At 34.4% G+C, this 26,761-nt stretch overlaps 2 protein-coding genes across 2 annotated transcripts; one reads left to right on the top strand and one right to left on the bottom strand.

The window, feature by feature from the left end:
- Positions 1-301: 301 nt before the first annotated feature.
- On the bottom strand, positions 302-2,529 carry LOC133794889 (uncharacterized). The gene is made up of 2 exons (XM_062232328.1): positions 2,019-2,529; positions 302-1,052 (listed from the first exon to the last, which is right to left on the bottom strand). The coding sequence occupies exons 1-2, from the start codon at positions 2,299-2,301 to the stop codon at positions 670-672; spliced, it is 666 nt and encodes a 221-aa protein (XP_062088312.1). The 5' UTR covers positions 2,302-2,529; the 3' UTR covers positions 302-669.
- Positions 2,530-21,168: 18,639 nt separating this feature from the next.
- Positions 21,169-21,537, top strand: LOC133795099 (ribulose bisphosphate carboxylase large chain-like). Its single transcript, XM_062232549.1, has one exon. It carries the CDS (start codon positions 21,169-21,171, stop codon positions 21,535-21,537), a length of 369 nt encoding a protein of 122 aa, XP_062088533.1.
- The last annotated feature ends 5,224 nt before the right edge of the window (positions 21,538-26,761 follow it).

Genomic DNA, 26,761 nt, shown 5'->3' on the forward strand with positions numbered 1-26,761 from the left:
TGATGATGCTCACAGCGATTAACAGCAAGAGTCTTTTGTGCTGAAGGCATTCCACTTCTGAGTTTTACTAATAACTTAATGAAGAAAAAATTAGTAAGAACTTGGGTTAAACGACCGTAGAGTGAGTTCGTCTAGTTCATCATTGGCTGGTGATGATGGGAAGTAACGCTTACAAAGAACTTTCTTTTTAACTCCCTTTTCTGTTAAAGATCACATTCATGCTAGGGTGTGGCAATACTTTAAAATTACATATAGATGTTAGAAAGCGGGAAAGGGGAAAACAGGTTTGTAATAGCAAACAGGTCATGAAATATTAGTTGGTATTAAGAATAATCATTCGGTATTTAGTCTGACTTTACATGAAATAACAGTGTGTCCACAAACATACCAATATAAGCAGTAGAACCTTTCTATATTCTACAATTGATCCAATATTCTACTTCATTTCCAACTCAGGTTAAATTGAACACAAAAAAGTAAAAGCCCTATTTTCTCTGTGTTCCTTTAATTTCTCCACACTTACAATGACGCATAGATGAAAACTGAAATCTAATCAATCAATCCATCATTGAACGCACAACCAATACTATAAAACGTAACAATTTCAGAGGGGGAGGGAGGGTTCGAAAAGAAAGATAATTTTCAAGAAGTCAGTATTTCCTTTTTTTCTCAAGTATTTTTCTTGCTACCCGAACGTGACAAGCTTTGATCCAAAGCTCGTAAACGGTTGCGTAAATTTTGGTTTTCTTCCAGTAAACGATCATACTCGAGAAGGAACCCTTCTGATTGTTTCCTTAAAGCAACTGCATTAGCTTCTGCAGCATGTACATCCTTTTTCTTCGTCTCAATATCAGATTCTAGCTCCTTGAGCTTTTCCCGCAGGGTCACCATCTCTTCCTCCTTGGCTTTGATCTCGTCAAAACCACTAGCTTTGGCATCCTCAAATCCTTGGTTCTGTTTCTTAACAGCCTCCATAGTCTTTCTTCGTATGCGAAGTTCTCTAATGTAGTGGTGTACTCTATCTATCATGAGAACAAGGAAGAGTGCGGACACTGCAAGTAGTTGCACAGAATTTAGAACAAATTCAAATTTCAAGCAACAGAAATGAAACAGTCTAAGAGCAAATAATAACACTTCTCAAGGCTCAGTACCCAAAAGAACTAAACTAATGGATCTATGGTCAAAATTAGTAAAAGTATAATAATGATAAGGCATTCAAGTTACAACGATGTCCTGGAGATAATGAATCATATGTAACTTCTGAATCCTTGTATTTTTATTATGTAGAAATATGACTTACTCCTACAATGTAATATGAAAACAGTGTTGATTTTAATCCAGCGTTGTGGTTTAAAAAAACAAAACAAAAACAAAAACAAACAAACAAACTCAATTCAACAGGCCACATAACACAACACAGCAATTTTACAAACTACTACTTAAATTTCTTCATCAAATGAAAGATATGGTAAGAAAGGGTATTAAAGGGAGATAAGACAGGTTCTGTTTTACAGCCAGTAACAGAGTGAATCAAGTTCCATGTTGGATAACAAAGAACTTAATTATAACTCTTCAATATGCATAAAAGTGCAAACAATGAATTCATATCACTCACCGTAATCACAATTAGATCCCTAATTATAATGCTCAACACATAAGAAATAAAATTCCAGAAACAAATCAACTAGATCAAGAAAATTACAGATAACTTGTTTTGCAAGTCAGATAGAATGAAACAGTGATCTTAGCAAAAAAAAATATCATCTCTATTATTTAGCAAGATCAGCAAAACATTGTTCTTGACGAAAAAAAAACACAAAACAATATTCATCAAATCAAACACATTTCGATCTAAATCACCAAAATATCAAACACATAAATTAAGGCCATTCACTAAAAACCAACAAATTTAAATTCTAGAAGTCAATTTACTAATTATGTTCAATTTCAAGGACGATGAATACCCAGAACAAAAAATTAATAATTAGATTAATATAGATGGTGAAATTGAAATATACCCATGAGAGTGGCTTCAAGAAGGTATTTAGACATGAGGACCTGATCGGTGGGATTAGAGGCACCTTCGTCGATCCAACGCTTCTGGATCTTAATCATGCTGTAGACGCTCGAAGCGACCAAAACAAAGACCGTCGCCGCAACGGTCTTCACCATTATAGGCCCACGGCCACGCTTCACCCGATCTAAGCCCATGATTACAAGCTTCCGCAAAGGGGTTTTGAACGACATCAAAATTATCATCGCCATCTCCGACAACACCACCGTGAATAGTAGCTGAATCATTTTTTTTTTCAGACGAAGAGTTTCAAAAATGAACTAAACTCAAATTCCAAAGGTTTCCCAGAGAGCTCCAATGGAGTTTTGAGGCTTCCCCCAATGCTGATTGAAGGAGCTACCGTGGGCTCTATAGGATTGCGTCGGTGGTTATCATAGGATGGTCCGTAGAGAACCGAAGAAGGATCAGAGGCAGTCTCAGAGCTCAAAAAAAAGGAAACATGAGTTATTGACGAGTGACTTTTGGCTTTGTCAAATTTTTTTATAATCAGGGGTAACATCGTAATTTGAAACAGAGGCAGAGGCATGTTTGTTTACAAATATTTAAAATTTAATAAATAAATAAAAAGGAGAGATTTTGAGTTGAGCTAATCCAACCCCACGATTACTAAAATTAAGAAAATAATTTTTTTATTATTCTTCTCAAATTTAAAACTGCTTTATATCTTAACTAAAAACACATAACTGCGCCAAAGTCTTTTGTAATATATATATATTTTCTCTGAGATTGTGTAGTTGAGATTTATTTTTATCCTACTAGGACAATATGTTTCGTACATAAAAATGTGAGAATATCTTAACCATAGTTTTTTTTAATGATCATATTCATTGAATAGCAAGTTTTTACTAGATTTTCGAAAAATTGTGAATAATAAAATATTTTTTGAGTAATTACCCATCTGGATAATTTATTTCTAAAAATTTACTTTAGACCTAGTATTTTGTCAAAATTTTAAAAATAAGAATAGAAATATGATTACTCATTTTGACACTTTATTTTTAAAAATTACCTTTAGACCATGTATTTATTCAAAAAGTTAAAAAAAATTTATAAAAATCAAATTATATAAATTTATATAATTTATATTTTTCTGTAAGGATTCACATCATTTTAAACATTTTATTTTAGCTGATTAACTGTTTGAATCATTCTTTTAGAAATAATAAATATTTTTTTAGAAATAAGACTATCATACTTAATTATATTTAAAACTCTTGTATACATACACAATTTATACTAATGTATAATTAAATTTAAACTAATGTGCAATTAAATTAATTTTTTGTAAAAAAAGTGTGAAAAGTTTTAATTTTATATATTGATATTTTTAAATATTTAGATATTTAGAAAATAGAAAATAAATAAAAAGTTAGATTAAATAAGAAAATAAAAATAGTGACATAATTTCCTAAAAACTCTTATATATATATATAGATTAACTTTTGTAAATAACAATCACTTTCTCTTAATAATTAAACCATTTTTTTTCAACGAGGTGGGGATCCACCTTAAACATCAAAGAAGGTAATTACTAATTATCTTAAACATTTTTTTCTTTTCAAAAAGCGTACTGAAGAATTTTATATTCTCTAATCTAAATACGTAACAAATAGTCTTTATTTAAATATTTCATAAATATTATTAAATTTACGTGAAATAACTTAACGAAAGTATGCCAAGAAAGTATAAAAGAAATCTTTTAGCATTTTTTCTTCTTCTGAACTCTTCACAATACAATTATTTTCCTTAATAAAGAAACTTCCATGATAGCTAGCTTATATAAATGTATTTATCACTTCAATAATTTCGGTTTTTAACGTGGTTTAATTCTTTAAACAAAAAATTAAAGCCAAACTTATGATAATAGTATACAAAAGGTAACACATTCATAATTACTAACATATACCAAGCTGAACTTTCAACTTTTTTTTCATAAAAAAAAAGGACTTTCAATTTCTTAAAGTGAAGGCCTAACGTAAATGGTAGCAACTAAATACCATTATTATGATTTAGTACAACTAAAACGACGTTGTATGTTTTGACATATAGAAACGAGAAGGGTGTAAATGCAAATCCAGATCTATAATTTATATCATAATAATAAATAATAAAAAGTTACCTTTTGCTATGATGTTCGTTAAGTAGATTAGACTCAACCCCTTGCGCTTGCAGCTAGAACCTACCAAAATCATTGCACCACCACCACTATATTTTTATATCATATTATGTATTCCTCCTCACAAACTTTTTCTTTATATTTAAATTTGTCGGATTTCGTTTTTCTTTAACCCCATTTCAGTAACCAAAAACATTAACAATAATTTATTCGTAAAAGAAAAAAGTGAGAAAAAAAAGTAGTACTTTAAAGTAAACAATGTTCGAATTTTAATTTTGGAAAAAGAAAGAAAAGGATAAACAATTGGGAAAGTTACACTTTTGAGCTCTGGTCTGGTATATATAAACTGGCCATCACGTCTACTTGGGGTTGAGAGGCTGTCATGGCGAAATGATTTCAGAGGTGATGCTGTGTTGTAAGGGTTAAGTCTTATAATAATTTTTTTTTTGTCAAAAAGAAAAGGTCTTATAATGATTTTATTTATTATTAGATGTTATTGCACTTTATTTATGGGTGCCCTTTCCTTCTTTCTTTTTTTTTTCTTCTTATAAAACCCGTTTTATCCCTTCTTTCTTATCATATTTTGTAGCGCAATTAATATCCTTTAGTCCATGAAAGTGACGGAACAAGCCTCGCATAACAACACAATAATGTGGGAAGCATATAACCATGTAAATTTGAGTTTTTATATCAATGTTATATTTCAACAAAATCCTTCAAATTAACTAACCCCACTCCCACCCACCAATAACAATTAATGAATACCGACTAATCTATTATTAAAAAAATGTTTCTTTTAGGGAATTAAATTAGCTATATGGTCTATCAAATGATATGCATATAAATATATATATATATATTTTAAATACTCTTCTAGTTTATACATACGCAATTCAAAGTCATCTTAATTAGAAAGGGTCATAGTAATATTTTATCACAAATAAGCTATCTGGACAACTGAAAAATAACAACAACGGGGTTAAATTTTCTCAACAATTATCCAAAATCATTACATCAGCATTGTTTTCTGAGATTTGGTGTATACCATCCCAGCTGATAAGGTAGGTTAACCATCAAGTAACTTCAATAATCATATTATCATACTCATCTTCATTTAATTAATTAATTTTGTTCGGTCAAATTTAATATAGCAGTACATTTTTCCTTTTGTTTGTGCGACTGAAACTGTACAGGAGCATATTGATTTATTAAATTAGTTAGTGGTTAACCAAATCCATCATCACCAGTATGAATGGGAAGATTAAAATTAATCTTGAATGGTAATGAATGTTACAATTAATAACTAGCAATTGTTTTTAGATATTATTATATTATGATAAATATTTAGATGCGCATATAACTGTAGCTATGAATAAATATGAGAAATTATAGGAAATGACCCAAAATAAAGCCATCAAGAAGCTAATGTCCTCATTTTTAAAATTGTAGATAAATGACCATTTTACATTATTGATTACCTAAATTGCTCTTTTTTATAATTTATTTATTTATTTAGGACTGTATGACTTTAATATAGTGGTATATGTATATTAGTTTTGTTTAATTAGTTTTTATTTTAAAGTTATATTGATTTTTTAAGTTTTTTATAGGTTGTTGGTATATTATTTTCCAATTAGTGTATATGTTTTTTGTGGTATGGTATATAATTTTTTTTTTTTGTGATATTTAATTTCTATTTTATTATACATAGTGGTAATATATAATTTTGTATCATGGTATATGCATTTTAATGGTAGTATATAACTTTGTTAGCATAGTAGATACATTTTTTAGTTATAATTTTGTAAGTTTTGATGGTATATTATTTTTCAACTCAGTATATATATTTTGTGATATGGTATATCATTCAACAACCCATAAAAAACGAAAAAAAAATCAAAATAACTTTAAAATAAAAACTAATTAAACAAAACTAATATACATATACCATAATATTAAAATATTTAGAATAAAATAGTAATTGGTTAAAGGGTGTATTTGGTAATATGTGATATTAAATAGATGATTAGGCTATTTTACTACAAAATTAAAAACATGGACATTTACTTACTTTCACACAACATTAAGGGTCATTTTGCACCATGCCCCTAATAATATAGCTCGTTATAGAAAACATGTAAATTTCATCCCACTAGGCCACTACTTTATTGAGTATTGATATCCAAATATGACTATTAATTAATTGTCATATCATTTTAGAAAGAGTTTTGATAGGTATAACATTACAAAAGAGAGGCGTGACATTTTAATCTATTCAATCATATTTATTTAATGATTCAATCTTTCAAAATAGTACTACATTACTATACATTACTAAATGTAATGTTTTGGTACATATTTTAGGTGCATATGTTCGGGGTTTCAATTCTTAAGGTTCCGGATCGAATTTAGGTTTAGATCATAAACTTTTTATTATTGATTTTATTGATGGAATTCCATATTTGGTTATGATTAGGTGACCGCTAAAGGATCAAATGATTGATTGTTCTCAAGAGTCGTTTTTAACTCATTTCTCGCTCAAACCAGGGATAAGAAAACTGCACCCAGTATGTGATATGCATAATTATTGATGAGGCATGTTGAGTGCTCCATATGTGGACATTGATTGCATTGTAAATGCTTAGCAATCTTGCTTATCTGTGAATGGCACTGACTTATTAGTCAGAAACAATAATGGTGTCAGTATTGATTGTGAAGTTGTGACTCATTAGTCAAGTTCGGCGGTAGTACTGAGCACTGGTCGTATGGTATTGGCTTATGAGTCAAGAACGGTATTAGCGTGTTTAACACAAGCTGAAAAGATTAGATCTAATCGACATATAAGCATTATCAGCATAAGCATGAAATGCTTGACCGACCTTAAGTTCGATGAAAACAAAAGCGCTTGTCTAGTCTAAAGGCTAGTTACTTACAGCCAGGACCAAAAAGGCTCACGTGACTGCATCGTCACATGGCTAAGGGTGTGGAGCCCAAGTTCGTGACTCACCCATCAGTCACTTATCTGATTAGGTCTACACGCCCCAACATGATTACTAGAATCTTGATATTATCTTATTAGGGCTACACGCCCCAGCTGATTACTAGAATCTTGATATTGTCTTATTAGAGTTACACGCCCCAGCATGATTACTAGAATCTTGATATCACTTATTTGTTTATGGCTACAAGCCCCAGTATGATTATCAGAATCATCCATTGATATTATATACATACAGTAATGAGTTTTCTTGTTGAGCCTTGGCTCACGGGTAGTAGTAGTAGTAGTAGTAGCAGCAGCAGTAGTAGCAGTAATGAGTTTTCTTGTTGAGCCTTGGCTCACGGGTGGTAGTAGTAGTAGTAGTAGCAGTAGTAGTTGTGACGCCCCACGTCACTATGGCTGCTTTCTGGAATGACGACTGGCCCTACAAACCAACACGAGTCTTTTCAGCGTGCTTTGTCCTCACTCACATGCTTCCTAGGAAAACTTCCCAGGAGGTCACCCATCCCTAGATTACCCTAGGTCAAGCACGCTTAACTTTGGAGTTCTCAAGTGATGGGCTACCGAAAAGAAGATGCATCTTGTTGATATAGGTAGTACCCATCAATCCATTTAAGCCCTCTTCAACTGTGTAGTCCCATACCTACACAGTCTTAGAATCATCACACTTGGACTTCCCCAAGCGGTATGGGATTGCACAGCTTACCCGGTCTTTCCCCTTACGGATCACGGGATTATGACTGTCACAGTAGTAGCAGTAGCAGTAGCAGTAGCAGTAGCAGTAGCGGTAGCAGTAGCACTAGCAGTAGCGGTAGCAGTAGCAGTAGCAGTAGTAGTATAACCTAAGGTTTAGTAGCAGCAGCAGTAGTAGTAGTAGTAGTAGTAGTAGTAGTAGCAGTAGCAGTAATAAGTTTTCTTGTTGAGCCTTGGCTCACGGGTGGTAGTAGTAGTAGTAGCAGTAATGAGTTTTCTTGTTGAGTCTTGGCTCACGGTTTAGATAGAGTCAATAAGAATATGACACTTGTGATAAGCATGATTATTAGGGAATTAGAGTTTGTTATTTTATGGTTAGTTAAGAAATTTGTGGATTAGGTTGTTATTTAGATAATTAAATAGATTTTCCCTTAACTTTAAGGTATTGAAACTTCAGACCTATTTTTTACCCAGTTATATTATGAATTTTGAAAAATAGTATTTCTAGAAAGTTGTAGATAATTTAATTATCTTTCTAACGGTATAAAAATGGTCTAAATCAGAGTCCTACAGCTCTATTTATGTTGATTTTACTACAGGTGAGTTTAGAGTTACGAGATTTAGGAAGTTAGAAGTTATGATTCTATTTTTTTATTTTTTTTATTTTTTAAAACAAGCTTTGACTCCTTACACCTACCTCTGAATGATTTGACCGAGTCCTAAGCCTTTGACTGACGAATATTCAAATATTTTCAATTAAATTCATTATTTTTATTCAAAGCCAAAAAGAAGATTTTTACTCCTAGAACTCTATAAATAGGACTTAGAACCCAGCCATTCTCCTCACTCTTCAGCTGTGATCAGAGTCCAAGGTGCTAGTACTACCATAGAGTGATAAACACTTGGGTTGGGAAAAAGCTTTATCATTCTTAAGCTTTATAAAATATTTGGGAAGTGAGGTTTAGTGTATTTCGGTATTGGAGTTAGACCAATTCATAAGGTCGACTAAGGTACTACTATTCTTTAAGTCTAATTCTTTAAAACTCTTTCGTTTTCTTTAGTTCCTTTTATTCAGATCCTAACTTTCGTTATTGGTTCTTGATTAGGTTCTTGAAACTTAAGTTCTTTCTTGGTAAGTTTCTTCTTGATGGTTTAGTTTCCACATTCATTCTTTATTCTTTAGAAATATTCACCATTTGTATTGTTGGTTTTAGGAGTGTTCCAAATCCCGTCCTTGTTCTCATATCCCGATGTGGGTAAGGAAAATAGGGTAGATTTTATGTGCTTATATGTTATGTTATGTTATGATATGATATGCTATGATATATGTTTATGTTATGATATGTTTTAGTTCTTGGGTATATGTTTTGTTTAGATAACAAGCATATAATTTGTTTAGATAACAAATAACTTGTTTAGATAATAAGTCCCAATAGTATATTCCTTGGGCATATGATTTGTTTAGATAACAAGCCCCATAAATTTATATGACTTGTTTAGATAACTAGCCCTATAGAATTATGGGCATATGATTGCCTAGCTAGCAAGCCCCAAGATGTATGATGGCAATTGTAATAGATTTTTTTGTAGCCATATATTTTATAGTGTATGCTTATGATATATGATATATGTTTTAGATAGTCTTATGTTCTTTTATAGTATTTGATGTAGTTTTATGCCTATGTTTACGATGTATGTTTTGTTTTTAGTAGATTTTCCTTGTTGGGCATTAGGCTCGTTCCTTTATTTTAGTGTGATGTAGGAAATGATTATGGAGGCGGAAGGATTCTTGGTAGCATGGCATGTGTGTTGAGGATGAATGGAATGGATGGGCTGCATGTCGATCGAGGATGGCGTTTATTTTAGTCTTTTGAAATATGTCTCTTTTGTAATTCTGCATTCAATTTTTTTGAACTTGTTTTTAAAGCTATGTTTTATGTTTTGTAAACAATGGGATCCCATACTATATCACATTTTATTTTACATTTTTAATAAAGACATGTTATTTCTTATATTTTGGGTTTTCAATAAAGGCATGTTATTTCTTATGTTTGTATCGAAATAGTAGCTATGTCTAGTAGTTTTAATGGTCCAAAGTCTTAGAAATAGTTGGGTCATTACAGTTGGTATCAGAGTAACGGTCCATTTACATGAAATTCTCCTTGATACACACGCTCAAGCTCCAAATCTAACTGCCAATGTAAGTGTTTATGTTGTAGTTGTTATGATTATGTGTATTAGCCCTTATGTTTTCAATTAAGAATATTTATAAATTAGTTTATTTTTTTCGTTATTTATTTTATTTATTATCTTTGCATTTATAATTGTATATATTGAAAACATTTTTCCAAATAAATATCATTGTTATTTTGAATGGCATGTATGAGTTTGATTTTCTTTTACAATCATAATTATTAATAAATTTAATAAATAATTACCAAGTTCAGTGAGGGTGGATACAAATCAATGGATCGGGTTCTATATTGAGAGATAGGGGCCATAGTAGTGGGAACGATTGTACTGACCCCAGCCCTCCCTCAATATGGTTAACTTTGGAACAACGATGAGTTTCGAGCCTGAGAATTAAGTCATATAGGATGATTAAAAACAGACTTAGAAAATAATAAAGATGGCTTTTTTTTTTCTAAGTATAGAAACACACCCTAATTAAAAGAAGGCTTATAAAATTTTTCATAAGAAGTCATAATTAATAGGTCCGAGTTATGTTTGCTTAGATTAAGTTTTGCCTTAGAGCCTATTTGCAACTCCCTACTACCTTAGAGCCGTTACTAAGTGAGTTTAAAATGTGCAATTAACTCGTTAAACGAGGTTTTTAGAACCAAAGTGTGCTTAAACGAAAGTCAAGGTTGTAATCTTTGAAAATACTCTATTTCATTGAAAATTTCAAGTGTCTTACATTTGGGATCCCAAAATATGGTTTATAAAATATTTACAACTCAAAATAGATTTATAGATAATTAACCATCAAAACCACAGTTTAATACAGCCATTTCTCAAAATGCCCCCAACCAAAGTAGTCGGGCAAGCCAAACATGTACGTGTCGCTTCACGCTCTCCGTACTCATGGCTGGTTGACTTTTTCTTTCCTCTTACCTGCAACACAGAGCACCTGTGAGCCGAAGCCCAGCAAGAAAACTTATACAGCACATAACATATGCATATTAAATAATCAATATATCAGATAACCCACAGATAAACAGATAATCCATCAGACTAAACAAAAACGGCCATGCCGTCCCAGAAGCGTTACCAAAACCTGGGGTCTCGGTTCTCACCGTAAGGATATCCCATGTATCCATTGGGGTCTCACCCTAACAATAAGCACTCCATGTGTTAAGTGTTATTCCCGGCCCCACTGCCGTTCTCGGCCCTTTGCCGTTCTCGACTCCTTGCCGTTCCCAGCTCCTTTGTCATTCATTCTACTATAATCACATATAGCATAACTCAAACAACCTTCAAGCATATAATAATTCAATCAAGGCTACGCCCTAACATGTAATAAAATCTAGGATCATGCCCTGCAACAACACTATGGGCCCATGCCCTGCTCTACGGGTACTATAGTTTTCTTACCTGTATCCCGAGCTTCTCAATGCACCAAAGTCACGAGCACGGTCCTCTATCCCGAGCCTCTCCGAAAACCTAGTCACAACACATTTAAAACACTCTTTAATACTAACCAATCCAAAACCACTTCCCGGGACCAATCCCATACTCTCGGGACCTCCAATTTCCCAAAACAACACAACGGAAACATCCCCTGAGCCCCCGGGAAAAATGCCCAAAAATGCAAAATTTCCCTGTCCTGAAAATAGCCTAGCGCCGCGGCACTACCCTTTGAGGGCCGTGGGGTTTTCCCCTGCGTTTTCCCCGAGCCAAAACACTTCCAATTCAACCCAAACACATACCCAAACCCCAAAACCAATTTAAGACCACAAATGAACCATCTAACAACCTATAAACACCAACAACAAGCTCAACCACACAATCACACCCAAAATCCACACTTTGGTTTCAAATTTCAGAAACTTAAACCATAGCTTTTAAAACTTAAGCCAAGGCTTGAAAAATGAAAACCATGCCTCAATATTCTTAAACCACATCAGAAACGAAAATTCAAAGATGCTTAGAAATCTTACCTCAATCAATAATTCAGCTTTGAACTCTCTCCAATTCCAGCTTCAAGTCAATCCCTCTTGATTACCAAGCTGAATTCCCATGCAAACCAGCCACAACTCTCTTTCAATTTTCATACTCACTTTCTAAAAATCAAGCTTAAAATTTAAACAAAACAGGGGATAAATTCTTACCTCTGAATAACCCTTGGCCTGAGTTTGATTTTACACCCTTAAGCTCTTCACTAGCCTCAAAGAACTCAGCTCACTTCCTCTTCCACTTTGCCTTCTAGGTTCTTAGGTTTCTTTTTCCTTCTTAGTTCCTCTAGCCATCCAAAGCTTAACTTCAGTCACACTTAGCATAAAGTATCGTGAATGTTCATTTCCCTCAGCTGAAGGTTTCTATATCCTGCCAAAAGACCATTTTACCCCTCCATGTAATTCATTTCCTAACTAAACCTCAAGGGCATTTTTGACATTTCACCTTTCTTACAAATCTACCATTTTCTCATCTAAAATTGTTACTCCCAATAATTACCAATGGTCACTCAAGTTACTCAATTACCATTAACCATTAACTCACAAACTCAAATTATAAAATTCCCAAAATACCCCTAGGCTCCTCCCGAGCCGGGTATTTAATCATGTTGTGACTTTTAAACTAATTAGCTCCCTAGGACCGTCTCGGCACGTGCATCACAATAATTTCACTACTCACACGTGGTATTAATCATATTACACAATTATTACATATATGCCCTCAATGGGCTAAAATTACCAATTTACCCCTAGCAAACAAACGGGGACCACATGCATATTTATTCCACCTAAACATGCATTCTAATCACATATTCATTTAAACTCATATATTAACATGTTAATTCATTTATTGCCCTCCAGGCATGCTAATCAAGGTCCTAAACCTTATTAGCAAATTGGGGATGTTACACTATTAGGGTAAGTTCTAACATGTTCTCAACTGTTAGAACTTTTGCTGAAGATGTCGTTCAGAAGGTCTGCATGCATGAATGCCAATGCCTCCAACGTCGCTCCTGAGACTAATGAAGCCCTTCCAGTTCGAAGAAGGGGAAGGCGTGCAACCACTACTGCTGCTAACCGAAGCGCACCACAGCCGCCGCCGGTTGACAACACCGCAGAAATTGCAAGACTACGACAACAAGTGGAGGAATTACTACAGCAACAGTGACAACAGACTCAACCTCCGCCTCCGCCACAACCACAGCCTCAGCAAATGGCTCAAGTAGCCCATCAAGTAGGTCCTTATGGGGGATGGCCAATGGCAAACCATGGGCCATACCCAGCTCAGTATTCAGATCCCTATGTGAGAAAGGAATAGTGCGCCTTCATGAAACTCAAGGTCTATCTTATCAGATGAAGACTCTATTGCAACTTCCAGGTTTTGGAAAGGTTAAGGAAGGTGACGAGTATATAGATGGGATTCAATGCAGTTTATTACTCTCAGACTGATGGTAAATCAGAGAGAAAGGGTTATCCAATTATTATTGGAATAACATCTTATAAGATGAATGAGTTAATATATATATGGATCATGAGGTGGTTCAGGGGACTATTGAGATTATTAGAGGGTGAAGCTTGGATGCTCACTTCTCAGAGTAAATGGAAAAGTTTTACTGAATTGGAAAGTAGGAACATAGAGCTCCAGGCAGAAGATTATATCTTCCTTAAAAATTATCATCATGGGGTGACGAGTTAAGAGCAAGTCGAGCTCTAGAGTAGCAGAACAGTTTAAGTCCTAGATAGGATTGGTTGGGTTGATTTTGGTTCGACCTTATCGTTGGCACTGTTAGTTGTATATAGTGTATTATGTATTTCCATGCTGAGGACATGGGTTGAAGAAACTCATGAGTTGAGTTATGAGAATCGGGGAATTGAGGCTAAGTTATCCTGTGAAGAATAGCCAGTCCAGATATGGAACAGAAAGAATAAGATTTTGAGGAACAAAGTGTACCCTGAGTTAAGGTAATGTTACAGAAACAGTGAGGTCGAGGGAGTGACCTGGGAAAACTGGGATCAATTGTGCGGAATTGATATTCCGGCAATTCAGATAAATTTCGAGGACGAAATTGCTGTAAGGAGGGGATAGTTGTAATGCCCCAAATTTCCTAATAAGGTTTATGACCTTGATTAGGAGGCCGTGAAGGCCATAATTGATTTATTGTGCTATTAAATGATAATATGCATGTTTAGGTGTATTAAATATACATGTGAACTCATTTTTGAGTAATTGGGTGATTTTCATATTTTGGCCATTTCGGGCATATTTGGCATATATGTGATATGTGTGTGGTGTTATATTATTATTTGGTTATGCCAGGGTTACTCAGCACAAGACGATCCTAGGAGGTAAGCTAGTGGGAAAGTCACAACGGGATTTATTCTTGACTCGGAGTGAGTCAAGGGGTATTTAGAGCATTACCGGGTTATTGGGTAATGAGAATTAATATTTTGTGATAAATTGAGAGTTAGTAAGATCAGGGGGAAATTCTGGAGGTTTTGAATATTTTTCCCCCGGGAGTGTTTTCGGGACCTTGAGCGTTAGGATTTGGTTGAGGCTACTTAAGCTTGAAGTAACCTTTTAAAAGAATAAAAGAACGTTATGTACGTTCTCTCTCCCTCTAAGTTCCCTTTTTGTCTCCCGGTCGTACTTTCAAAGATAACTTGGGTTCTAGGACTCAGAATCAGGCGAGGATCGAGGCATAGCGATCCTAGGAAAGATTAGAAGCTTATTAGCCAGAGGATTTAGTTGAAAACAACTCAATCGGAGGTAATTCAAGTTTTAAGTTCTAATTTTTTAAAGTTTTTAAGCTTGAATTGGACTTTGTGTTCTGATGAGTTTTTGGGTGATTTGAGACTTGGGTTTTGTTGGTTTTGGATGATGGGGATGTTTGGGAACTTTGATTTTTGAGTTTGGAGATGTTTGGATATGTTTTTGGGAGGTTTTAAAAGGTTGAAAACGGGGAAAAATGGCTGGTTCGAGGTAGGGCCGCGGCCCAGGCTTGAAGAAGCAGGTGGAGGTTCTGTTTTGCCTAAGGGTCGCGGCGCTTGGTGCCATTTTTGGCCAAATTTATGTTTTGAGCATGGGAACTTAACTCTAAGGGCCTGGGATCGATCCTACTACCTAGTTGAGTGGGATTTGTTGTCCCGGAGGCTTGGGTTGGGTTTGGAAGTATTTATTTAGTCATTTTGATGAGGTTTTATATTATGGTTGTGACTAGGTTATCACTAGGGGCTTGGAATCAGGATCGTGCTTGTGGCTCATTTATTGGTAACCTGTGCTTGGACCAAAGGTAAGAAAACTGCACCCTGTGTATATATGACATGCATGGTTATTCTTGATGCATGTTGGATGATTAAATGTGACATGCATGATTATTGTTGAGGCATGACAAGTGGTTAAATATGATGCATGTAATGCACAAGAAATATGTGATTAGGGCATGCTATGATTGTTGAATATGAGATTGTTCAAAGCTTGAGCCTCTGTGTTTATGCATGGTCCTAATAATGCTAGCGGTTGTTAAGTAAGCATGCTGAATGCCCTATATTCAAATATTTGACATATGATATATGTTTGGTAGCATTGCTTGCTTGTGTGTGTGGCACCAACTGTTCAGGATCGGCATTGGTCGCGTATTACTGACCTAAGAGTCAGAAACGACATAAGCGTCGAGGACGCAGGGCCGAATGAAGATTAGATCTAATCTATATCAGCGTTGAATGACTCATATGGGGTATTAATGCTGGACTGACCTGAAGGTCGATGAAAATTATAAGCGCTTGGCTAGTCTAGGATTAGTTACTCAGAGCCAGGGCCTAAGGCCTAGGTGACTGCTTGTCACATGGCTAGGGAACAGAGTTCCATAGTTATGACTCTAGGGTCATGAGGAAGGTTATGTTGGTGACTAATCATCATGCACCTATCCTATTTAAGCTAGTGAAATGATCACTTATTTATATTGGGAACATAACCCACCTTAGTGACTTGTACCACTGTCACTCTTTTATTCAGGGCTAACAGCCCGGTATGGTTACCAGAACCACCAGTGATAAATCACTTATCTGATTGAGATTGACTTGATAGTCGTCCACTCAGGAGGGCAGGATTCTTTATCCTGGATACCCATCGTTACGTGAATCTGTTTGCCTGCTTGAATAGGGTTATATCTGCTAGGCGTGTGCCTTATAATTTGATGGCATGTTATTACTGTTCATGAGCATATTGAGTTTTCTTGCTGGGCTTCGACTCACGGGTGCTATGTGGTGCAGGTAAAGGAAAAAGAAAGCTGGACCATCCTTGAGCTGAAGAGCTTAGGTGACGATGTGTACATATGCAGCTGCTCGACCGCCACGGCCGAGGTTTGAAGGAGAGGAGCTAGAGTTTAACCCTGTTTTGCAGCATAGATCGGCTGGTTGTAAATATTTTCTTGTAATAGACCTTTAAAATTATATTTTTGGGATCCCAATGTATATAATAAACGTTCTAATGAAACGTTATATCTTAACCAAAATTTTTAATCCCTAAACCGCTAATCATACTTAGTTACACGATTTTGGCCAAATGACTCGATTAGCGAGTTTAGCACTGTTTACAAGGCACACCGTAACGGTCCCTGGAGTTTAGGGCGTTACAGATTTGTTCTAGTTCGATTCCAGACAGGTTCTATTCGATGTTAGATGGGGCCTAATAATACGTTAGATTTGGTCCATTCGATTCTTGACTTAATCTAGTTCAATGCCAGATTGGCTCCATTCGATGCCTAAATTATTCTAGTTCGATAGCAGAGTGGGTCCATTAAATTCCTAACTTTTGTAATTCGATGCCAAACTATGTCCATTCGATGTCAGATTGGGTCTACTTCGATGCTAGATTGGGTCCATTCCATATCAAACTTCTTCTAGTCCGATGTCAGACTAGGTCCATTCGATACCTGACTTGTTCTAGTTTGATGTAAAACTGGATCCATTCGATTCTTGACTTATTCTAATTCCATGCAAGATTAAGTCCATTCGATGCTAGATTGGGTCTACGTTGATGATAGACTGGGACCATTTGATGCCAAACTGGGTGCAATTCGATGTTAGGCTGGTTCAATGCGATGTCAGGCTGGGTCTAGTTTGAGGCCAGACTAGGTCGATTTGATACCAAATTAGGTCTATTCGATGCTAGATTAGGTCCATTATAAACCTGACTTGTTCTAATTCAATGCCAGAATGGGTCTAGTTTGATGCAAGAATGAGTCTATTCGATGTCGGAGTGGGTCCATTTGATACCTTACTTGTTCTAGATTGGGTCTAGTTCGATGCCAAACTACGTCAATGTGATGCTAGACTGGGTCTTTTTGATGCCAGACTGGGTCCATTATAATCCTGGCTTATTCTAATTCGATGTCAGATTGAGTCAATTCGATGTCAGACTAGGTCTAAATGGTTATATTCGATGCCAGATGGGTCCATTTGATACCTGACTTGTTCTAGTTCGATGCCAGACTGTATCCATTTGAAGCCATGTTAAGGTCAATTTAGGTTCAATTTAGAGATTGTTTTAGGTTATGTTTTAGTTATTTAGGATTGTTTTGTGCATTTTTACGCTTGTTTGAATCATGTTTCAAGAATAAATGGTAGAGAAGGTGAGTTGGAGAGAAATGATAAAATATAGGCTCGAAAAAGGATAAAAATGGACAATTTTGAAGTGATCACATTCATGGGAGAGTTTATGAGTGTTGTGGAAATATTGGAGCGATTTTGGAGACGAATGGAAGTTGTTACAAAACTAGAAATAGCGCCCCAACGCTAATTAGTAGAGTTGCAGTGCTAATGCAAACAGAGGGGGAATTGAGAAATTAGCGCCCCAGCGCTCAATACTAGCACGCACAGTGCAGGTGAAGTCAGAGAGTAAGCTTCCAGGGGATTCGAAATAGCTCCCCAGCGCTATATAGGGAGCACTGCAGCGCCCATGGTCCGTACAACCCAAGAAATCTAATTTTATAAAGGGCAAAATGGCATTTTCACATATAATCGGTAGGGTTACTATAAATACATAATTATGAGAAATTATAAGTACTTTTGGCGGTCGGAAAACAAGATAAACATATTTAAGCACTTGAAGATCAAGATTGGAAACTTTTTTAAGAGTTTTTCTTCATTTCTTATTTAATTTATTCTTTCGATATTATTTTATGATTCGATGGATGCTATGGATCTGGATATACACTAATTTTATTTTCTAGGCCTTTAATGGAGTCTCTTGAAACTCTTTATTGATTTAATATAATTTCTATGATTTTTCTTCTATATTGTGATTTATTCAAATGTATGGTTAATGTTTGTGATTCACTGACCATCTATTACATGTCTATATGATTTTAATTTGAAATCTGAGAAGTGAGAATTAATTGTGTTGTAATTGAATAAACACAAATTTTGATATTGTACGAGAATACTTGTATGGTTTGTGCAGCTTTTAGAATTTCCATTCTTAATGGCTGATGTGTGTTTGAATTTATCACAGAGATATAGAAAGTCCGCATATATGTTGAGATCTATATATCCTAGTATGAATATAAATTGCTTTTGTTGGTACGCTGTCACAATAAGGACTAGGGAGAAGATTAGTGGAAATCATATTGATGAAATGTTTGAGTGGATAGATGTAATGCCCCGAAATCCCTAATGCGGTTTAAAGGTTGGATTAGTAGGCCGGGAGGTCCATAATTGTTTAATTACGCCATTAAATGATTATATGCATGTTTATGTGAATTATATTATAATATGATGTTAAATGCATGCATGTGGGTCCACATTTGATTATTAGGGTGTTTTGGTAATTTGGCCCGTTGATGGCATATTTGTGTATTTTGGTGCATAATGAGATTTATGGATGAGATCCCATTATTACGGGGATATATTCGAGCTATTCGGCATGAGAGGGTCTTATTTTACAAATTAGCGGTTTTGTCATAACGGGGTCATTTATTGGGATATTGAGTAATGAGAATGTTTATTTGATGATAAATTGGGAGTTATTGAGATCAGGAGGAAATTCTGGAAGTTTTGACTATTATGTCCTCGGGGGTGTTTTTGGGACCACGAGCATTAGGTTTTATTTGAGGTTACTTAAGCCTGAAGTAGTTCGTCAGATAGAACCGTACGTTTAAAACACTTTCTCTCTTCCCGTTAGTTCATTTTACCGTTTGAGGCAATTTCGAAGAAATCTTGAGTTCTAGGAGTCGGAATCAAGCGAGGATCGAGGCATAGTGATCCTAGGAAAGATTAGAAGCTTCTTGACCGAAAGATTTAATGGAAAACAACCCAATCAAAGGTAATCTAAGCTTTAAGTTTTGAGTTTTTAGAGTTTCTAAGCTCTGAATTGGATTTTGTGAATCGATGAGTTATTGATTCGTTTGAGCCTAGGGATTTGGTGATTTTGGATCATTAGGATGTTTGGGAACTTTGATTTTTGGATTTGGAAGTGTTTAGGTATGTTTTTGGAAGGTTTTAAATGAAGAAAACCAGAGTTATGGCAGGTTCTCGGGTGGGGGTCGCGGCCCAATCTCGAAGAAGCAGGAGGAGGAATTTTGCCTGTGTTGGGCGCCGCGGCACTGAGAGTGGGCACTGCGGCCCTTGCTCTTGGTGTGGCTGGGGGCCGCGGCTCAGGAAGGGTTTTGAGGCCAATTGGGTGTTTTGATCTTAGGAGCTTAGTTTTAGGCATCGGGATCGTTCCTACTACCGGATTAGTGGGATTTGATGTCCCGAAGGCTAGATCTTGGTTCGGGAACCTTTGTTATTCATTTTATTGATGGTGTCACATATTTGGTTATGACTAGGTGACCGCTAAGGAACTTAAGGGTTGATCGTTCTCAAGGGTCGTTCTTTTATTCATTCTCGCTTGAATCAGAGGTAAGAAAACTGCACCCTGTGTATATGACATGCATGATTGTTGTTGAGGCATGTTGGTTGTTAAATGTAGACATTGATTGCATATTAAATGCTTAGCAGATCTTACTTACTTGTGTATGGCACTGATTAGTCAAGGACGACATTGGCCGCGTATTACTGACCTGAGAGTCAAAAACGGCATAAGCGTCCTGAACGCAGGGCCGATAAAAGATTAGATCTAATTGATATTAGCATTGAATGACTCTAGGAGCATTAATGCTGGACCGACCCTAAGGTCGATGAAACTTATAAGCGCTTAACTAGTCTAGGACTAATTACTCAGAGCCAGGGCCTAAGGCCTAGGTGACTGCTTGTCACATGGCTAGGTAGCGGAATCCCATGGTTGTGACTCTATGGTCATGTGGTTGGTTATATTGGTGACTAGTTCATCGAGCACTTATCTTGATAAGCTAGTGAAAGGACCACTTATTTGTAAAGCCCAGGTGACCCTATCGTCACATGGCTAAAGGGAACGGAACCCACCTTAGTGACTTTTCAACTGTCACTCATCTGTTTTGGACTGAAAGTCCTGAATGATTATTATGGTCATTGTTGATATTATATTCATGCTATATTATGTTTTCTTGCTGGGCTTTGGCTCATGGGTGTTATGTGGTGCAGGTAAAAGGAAAGAAAAGTTCACCCAGTCTTGAGTGGACAGCTTAGGTGGTGTTGTGTACATATGCGGCCGCTTGACCACCACGGCCAAGGAGTTCTCAGAGGAACTAGGGGGTTTACCCTATTTTTGCCGCTTAGGTCGGCGGGTTGTATATTTAAACTGTAATGACCATTTTGAGTTGTAAATAACGTGTAAACGTTTTTATGGGCCCATGAACAGTTTTATGTTTTAAATAAATATATCATTTCTTTTTGATTGGTTTTCCACCTTACCCTGTTAATAAAACCTAGAAGCACGTTTTTAACCAAATGACTCGAGTAACGAGTTAAATTCTTCGTTCACCGTAATTGTCCTGGGATAACCAGGGCGTTACATTAGAAGATGAAGTTAAATGCCTTAGTTTTAATTCTATTGAATTATCTTTTAAAAATTGTTTCTTGAGTTTATTAGTGTTAATTTCAGTTTTCTTAGTTTTATTATTCTTTCAATTAATTATTATAAGCCAAATAGAAATAAATATTAATTATTAGTAATTGTCGGACTGGATCTAGTTCAATGCCAGACTGGGTTCATTCGATACTAGGACTTATGTCACCACAAACAGAGACTAAAGCAAGTGTTGGATTCAAAGCAGGTGTTAAAGATTATAAATTGACTTATTACACTCCGGACTATGAAACCAAAGATACTGATATCTTGGCAGCATTTCGAGTAACTCCTCAACCTGGAGTTCCCCCTGAAGAAGCTGGGGTTGCGGTAGCTGCTGAATCTTCTACTGGTACATGGACAACTATATGGACTGACGGGCTTACCAGCCTTGATCGCTACAAAGGTCGATGCTACCACATCGAGCTCGTTACTGGAGAAGAAAATCAATATATTGCTTATGTAGCTTATCCCTTAGACCTTTTTATGCTAGACTAGGTCTGGTTCTATACCAGGGTCCATTCGTTGCTAGATTGAGTCCATTCGACACGTGACTTGTAGTTCGATGTCAAGCTAGATTAGTTCGATGCCAGAATGGGGTATAGTACAATACCAAACTTGGTCTATTCAATGCCAGACTTCATCTATTTGATGCCAAACTGGGTACATTCAATGCCAAATTATTAATTAAAATAGAACAAAAATTACCAAAATAAGACAAACTAATGTACAAATGCTATAAAATATAATTTACAATTATTTCTAAAACCCAATCCTTATTATCATTTTTCACAAGGTTAGTTATACATTTTTACGGAGTATACTTGACAAATTATTAATTGATGTACAAACAATTGTGGTATTGTTTTGAGCATTTACAGATTGTTTTTACAATTATTATTAGAAAGAAAAAAAAATTAACTGGTCACACATTCCCTGCAACTCAAGTTTGACAAAGTCAATAAAACGGGATCTCGTCAACATCGCCTAGGCCCAATGCTACAATTCGGCCCATGGCCCAATACTACAAGCTGGCCCGGGGGCCAATTTTGCGGAAACGCCATTCTATTTCCCAGATAATTATTTCAACCTTTCATTCCTAACATTGTTTCATTCCATAAACAATCTCCGTTATCCCAATCTCTTGATTTTATCTGAATCTGTATTTTCAACTTTGGATAATGTAAATGCAAATATTGGCATATTAAATCTGCATGGAAATATTAATTAATATTAACACATGAAAATGCAAAAATAAATAACTCAATTATAAATTAGAGTGTTGCTAGAACTCCTCTAATTTTAAAGGAATAATTATAGCTACACATAATACCAATTTACCATTTATATATCATTGAAATATATATGTATATATATAAATCTAGGGAAACAATTGTTTATTATACCTAGATAGTAGATACAACACAATAAAGATGGATGGAAGGCCATTTCATTATATGGTTATAATATTTTTTTTTTCAAGTTGTCTATAGACCCAAACAAAATTAGTCTAAAACTACTCATTTAGCTATACCTATATATATATACTAGATACAAAATAACGTATAATATACACGTTTGCTTAGTTTTATTTATAGAATTTATTAAATTTATATTAATGTCATATAAATTTTGAAATAAATATCTTATTTTAATTAAATAATTAATTATTTTTATTTAAGTTTATGCTTGTTCTAGTTTTTGAATTTGGGAGTAACAACAAAAAATTATATATTATATATTTAATGTAATATTAAATATTATGTGTATTTTAAATTTAAGTTTCTTGCTAGTTTTTTAAATAAAAAATTGTTGCTAATTCACAATAGATTATATTATATGTTTAATACCATATTATTCTAATAAGTAAGTTTAAATCAATTAAATTTTATTTAAATTATAAAACATATGATTTTATTATTTTTAAATAATTATCATTGTAAAATATCTCAAAAATATCATATTTTAATTTGTTTAACTATTTATTATTTTAAAATAATTATCATAGTAAAATATCTTATTTTAATTTGTTTAATTATTTATTATTTTTAAATAATTATCATTGTAAAATATCTCAAAAATATCATATTTTAATTTTTTAATTATTTTTTGTATTTAATTTAAGTTTAAGTGTTTACAAACTACCGTTAAATATAAAAATATTATGTTAAATATAAGAATATTCCGTTAAAGTTAATATTAAAAAAAATAAAAAACCGTTAAAACCAAGAATTTCCGTTATCTACACACTTATTATATAGAAGAGATATATATATATCTCCTCTACCTTTCTTAACTATAAGTATATTTTATATATTTATATATATTTTAAATTATATTAATTCGAAAGGAGTAATGATATGTGCACCACATTTATTAAAGTGGAAATTACATTTTATATGGACTTTTAATTGATATTTTAAAAAATATGGCTTTTTTTTCATCTTAACTTTTGTATGGCTTTTTATACTTTTTTATCACTTTTGTGGTTTTTTTTCCCATATTTTTGTTAAGATGTCTTTATTATGCCATATGTTGTTTCTAATGATAATTTTTTAATTCCAGGGGTAGTTAGGTAATTTTATTTTATGTAATTTTTTAAAATTTTACATAGGTAGTTTTTTTACTTTACCTTTTCCGATCAGTTGTTTCCCCTTTGTTTCCCGAGCGTTATTTCTTTTTTTTTTTTCAGTTGGTTGCATGCGGTTTGAGTTTTTGGTGTTCGGGGTTTGTTGATGAGTATTTTGGTGTGATTGGAGTCGTTTTCGGTCATCGTAGTTGTTGTTTAGGAGTTTGGTCGTCTGGATTTTTCAGAAATTTTGGTGAACTGTCTTGATTGTTGTCGGAATGCGCCGATCTCCTCGAACTCCGACGGTTCCTGCCGACAATGCAGGAGCTAACGTTAAGGTATCGTGTTTCTTTCAGTGTTTTGGTTTGGTTGTTAGTTTGATTTTTGTTTTTTTGAGTTGGAATCGAATATTATTTGTATGTTGTTTTCATTGTTTATTTTTTCAATTTTTGAATTTATGTTTATGTTTTTTAAGGGAGGTAATGTTGGTTCTTCATCAACAAGTGTTGATGGCGGTTTGCGTTCTTCCCCTCAAGTTAAGGGTTCTTCAAGGATCAAGAGAACTGCTGCTGGGACAAAGAAAGATCGTCAGAGTAGAGTAAAGGTACCTAGTTACCTTGATTTGTTTTTTCCTATGTGTATTTGTATGTTTTTCCTTTTTGCTGCATGTTTCCCTTGAGGGAAATCTTATATGATATTTGTAATTCCCACATATATGATTAATATCATATGCCTTCATCTTTATATTAGATTATGATGAAACTGGCTCTGACTTGCTGTAACTTCAAGTTTAGAGCATGTTTTTATATATATATATAAATATCTTAATGTGTGTTTGTGTGTGGTTTTGTCAATTAAATAATGATAAAACTTCCTCATACTCCTTGTCGTATACTACTGATTTCATTCATGTCCAGTTCGACATTTAACAAAGTTCAAAGTAACTAGGTAACTAGAAAAACATACATATAAAACAAAGTTCAAAGTGCATTCTAGAGGTATTGTTTTCTGTTTGTGGTGCTTTGTTTCTTTGATATGGTTTAAGTGTATGATTATGTTTAGTTTTTTTTGTCATGTGTTCTCATGTGGTCCCTAGTTTTTTTCAATTGATTTACTTTTATCATTTGTTGTTATTTTAATGTTTTTAAGTTTCCCTGTTATCTATGTTATGCCCTTACTGTTTCTTTTTTTATTATTTTTTTTTGGCTTTTTTAGGTTCCTTGTTAGTTGTTGATGTTTAGTGTTTTTTTTTTTTAAAGTTAATAGTTTATATGTGTTTGGCCTTGCTTTTCTTTCTGTGGTTCCTGTTTACTTTTTATGGTTTAATCGTATTATTATGTTTCTTAAGTTTTAGTGTCTTGTAATGTGTTATCATGTGGTCCCTAGTTTCTTTTGTGTTGATTTTATTGTATAATTTTTGTTTAGTTTAATGTTAGCTTTTCATTTTTCTGTATGTTTTCTACTTTTCTTTTTATTTTATTTTTTATATTTTTTTGTTGGATTTTTAGGTACCGAGTTAGTTGTTTACATTTATTGTTTTATAATAGGTACCTAGTTACCTTGTTTGTTTTCCCCCCTTCATATTATTCATAGTTTCTTTATTATGTTTACTGTTATTTTATAATAGGTACCTAGTTACCTTGTTTGTTTTCCCCCCTTCATATTATTCATAGTTTCTTTATTCTGTTTACTGTTATTTTATAATAGGTACCTAGTTACCTTGTTTGTTTTCCCCCCTTCATATTATTCATAGTTTCTTTATTCTGTTTACTGTTATGTTATCAGTGTGTAATTGATTCTCATGTTTGTTTTTAGGATGCGCATTTCAGAATTAAACCTGACAGGCGTTTTGGAAGTAAAGTCCAACAGTGGAATAAGCCGTCTGTTATTAGTGAGATTAAGGCAGTTTTAAGTTCGAAACAAAAAGCAATGTTTCGAAGAACTCCTTTTGGTCACTTTTTGGATATGCCTGATATTACATTTCAGGCACAGTTATTTCATAGTGTTTTGCTTCGGGAGGTTTATCAAAAAAATGAAGAATCCGAGTTTTGGTTTAACTTGGGTGGCACATTAGTTAGGTTCTCAATCAGTGAGTTTGCCCTGATTACTGGTTTGAAATGTGTGGGCAGTGTTGACTTTGGGATGTTCAAAGAGGCTGATTTAGGGCTTAGGAAATCTCTTTTTCCGTTGTACGAAGGTAAACCCAGGAAGGAAGAAAAGCTTAGGAAAGAGGAGGTTGCATGTGCATTCAATGATAAAAACTTGAAGAAGAAAGGTGACGAGGTTGTCGTTAAGTTGGCTATTGTTCATTTGTTAGCCAATTTTTTGTTCGGGACACAAACTGAGACTCGCGTTGACAACTCATTCTTTGCCATGGTTGATTCCAATTTTGCTGAGATGAAGAAGTTTGCTTTTGGGAAAGTGTTGTGGCAAAGAACTAGATGTGTGATGCGGGCAGTTTTGAAAGATAGGAATGCCATGTATGATTGTGTTCCTAGGAAAGCTGATGGATCACTGGATAACTATAGTTATAAGTGCTATGGTTTCCCTATTGCTTTCCTTATATGGATATATGAGACAATTCCCTCTTGTTCTCAAGCTTTGTGTAGACGGGTTAATTGTTTGTTTCCAAGGATTCTGAATTGGACAAGCAGGGGAAGTGTGTCATATCAGTATTTGGTTGATAACGTTCTGTTGGAGGAAGAGGTATTGATATTGTTTTATTTTTTCAATGTTTCTTTTCTTTTTGTCGTTTTCTTTATATTTTTTATTATGTTTGTTTTATAGTTGGGTAACTAGTTACTTTGTCTCATTTATTTTTGTGTTGCCTGTTTTTTTTAAAAAAAAATTGATTCTTGCAGTATGATGTTAATGTCATAATGCCTACTACTGAAGAATTGAGACTGCCTATTCTGAGAGGGTTGTCTTTTGAAAGCAAGTTTTCGCCGACAGATCCACCCGATGACGATGCTACTAGTTCCTCAGATATGCATCAGGATCTTATTGCCATTCAATCAAAATTGGTTGAAGTGCAAGATTCGCAGAAGTCTATATTGATTGCAATTTCTGAATTGAAGGCAGCCTTTGCATCTGATTTTGCTTCTGTTATATCTTTGTTGGATGGTATTAAGGCATCTATGGCAGCTGGTAATC

The sequence above is a fragment of the Humulus lupulus genome, chromosome 8 (assembly GCF_963169125.1).
Source record: "Humulus lupulus chromosome 8, drHumLupu1.1, whole genome shotgun sequence".
In the NCBI taxonomy this organism is placed as follows: Eukaryota; Viridiplantae; Streptophyta; class Magnoliopsida; order Rosales; family Cannabaceae; genus Humulus; species Humulus lupulus.

Bases quoted from the DNA above. Each gene is read 5' to 3' on its own strand.
- LOC133795099 (XM_062232549.1), top strand. From the start codon at position 21,169: ATGCCAGACTGGGTTCATTCGATACTAGGACTTATGTCACCACAAACA.
- LOC133794889 (XM_062232328.1), bottom strand. From the start codon at position 2,301: ATGATTCAGCTACTATTCACGGTGGTGTTGTCGGAGATGGCGATGATA. The intron at 1,053-2,018 runs GTATATTTCAAT...AACTACTTGCAG, and splicing joins TCTTGAAGCCACTCTCATGG to TGTCCGCACTCTTCCTTGTT.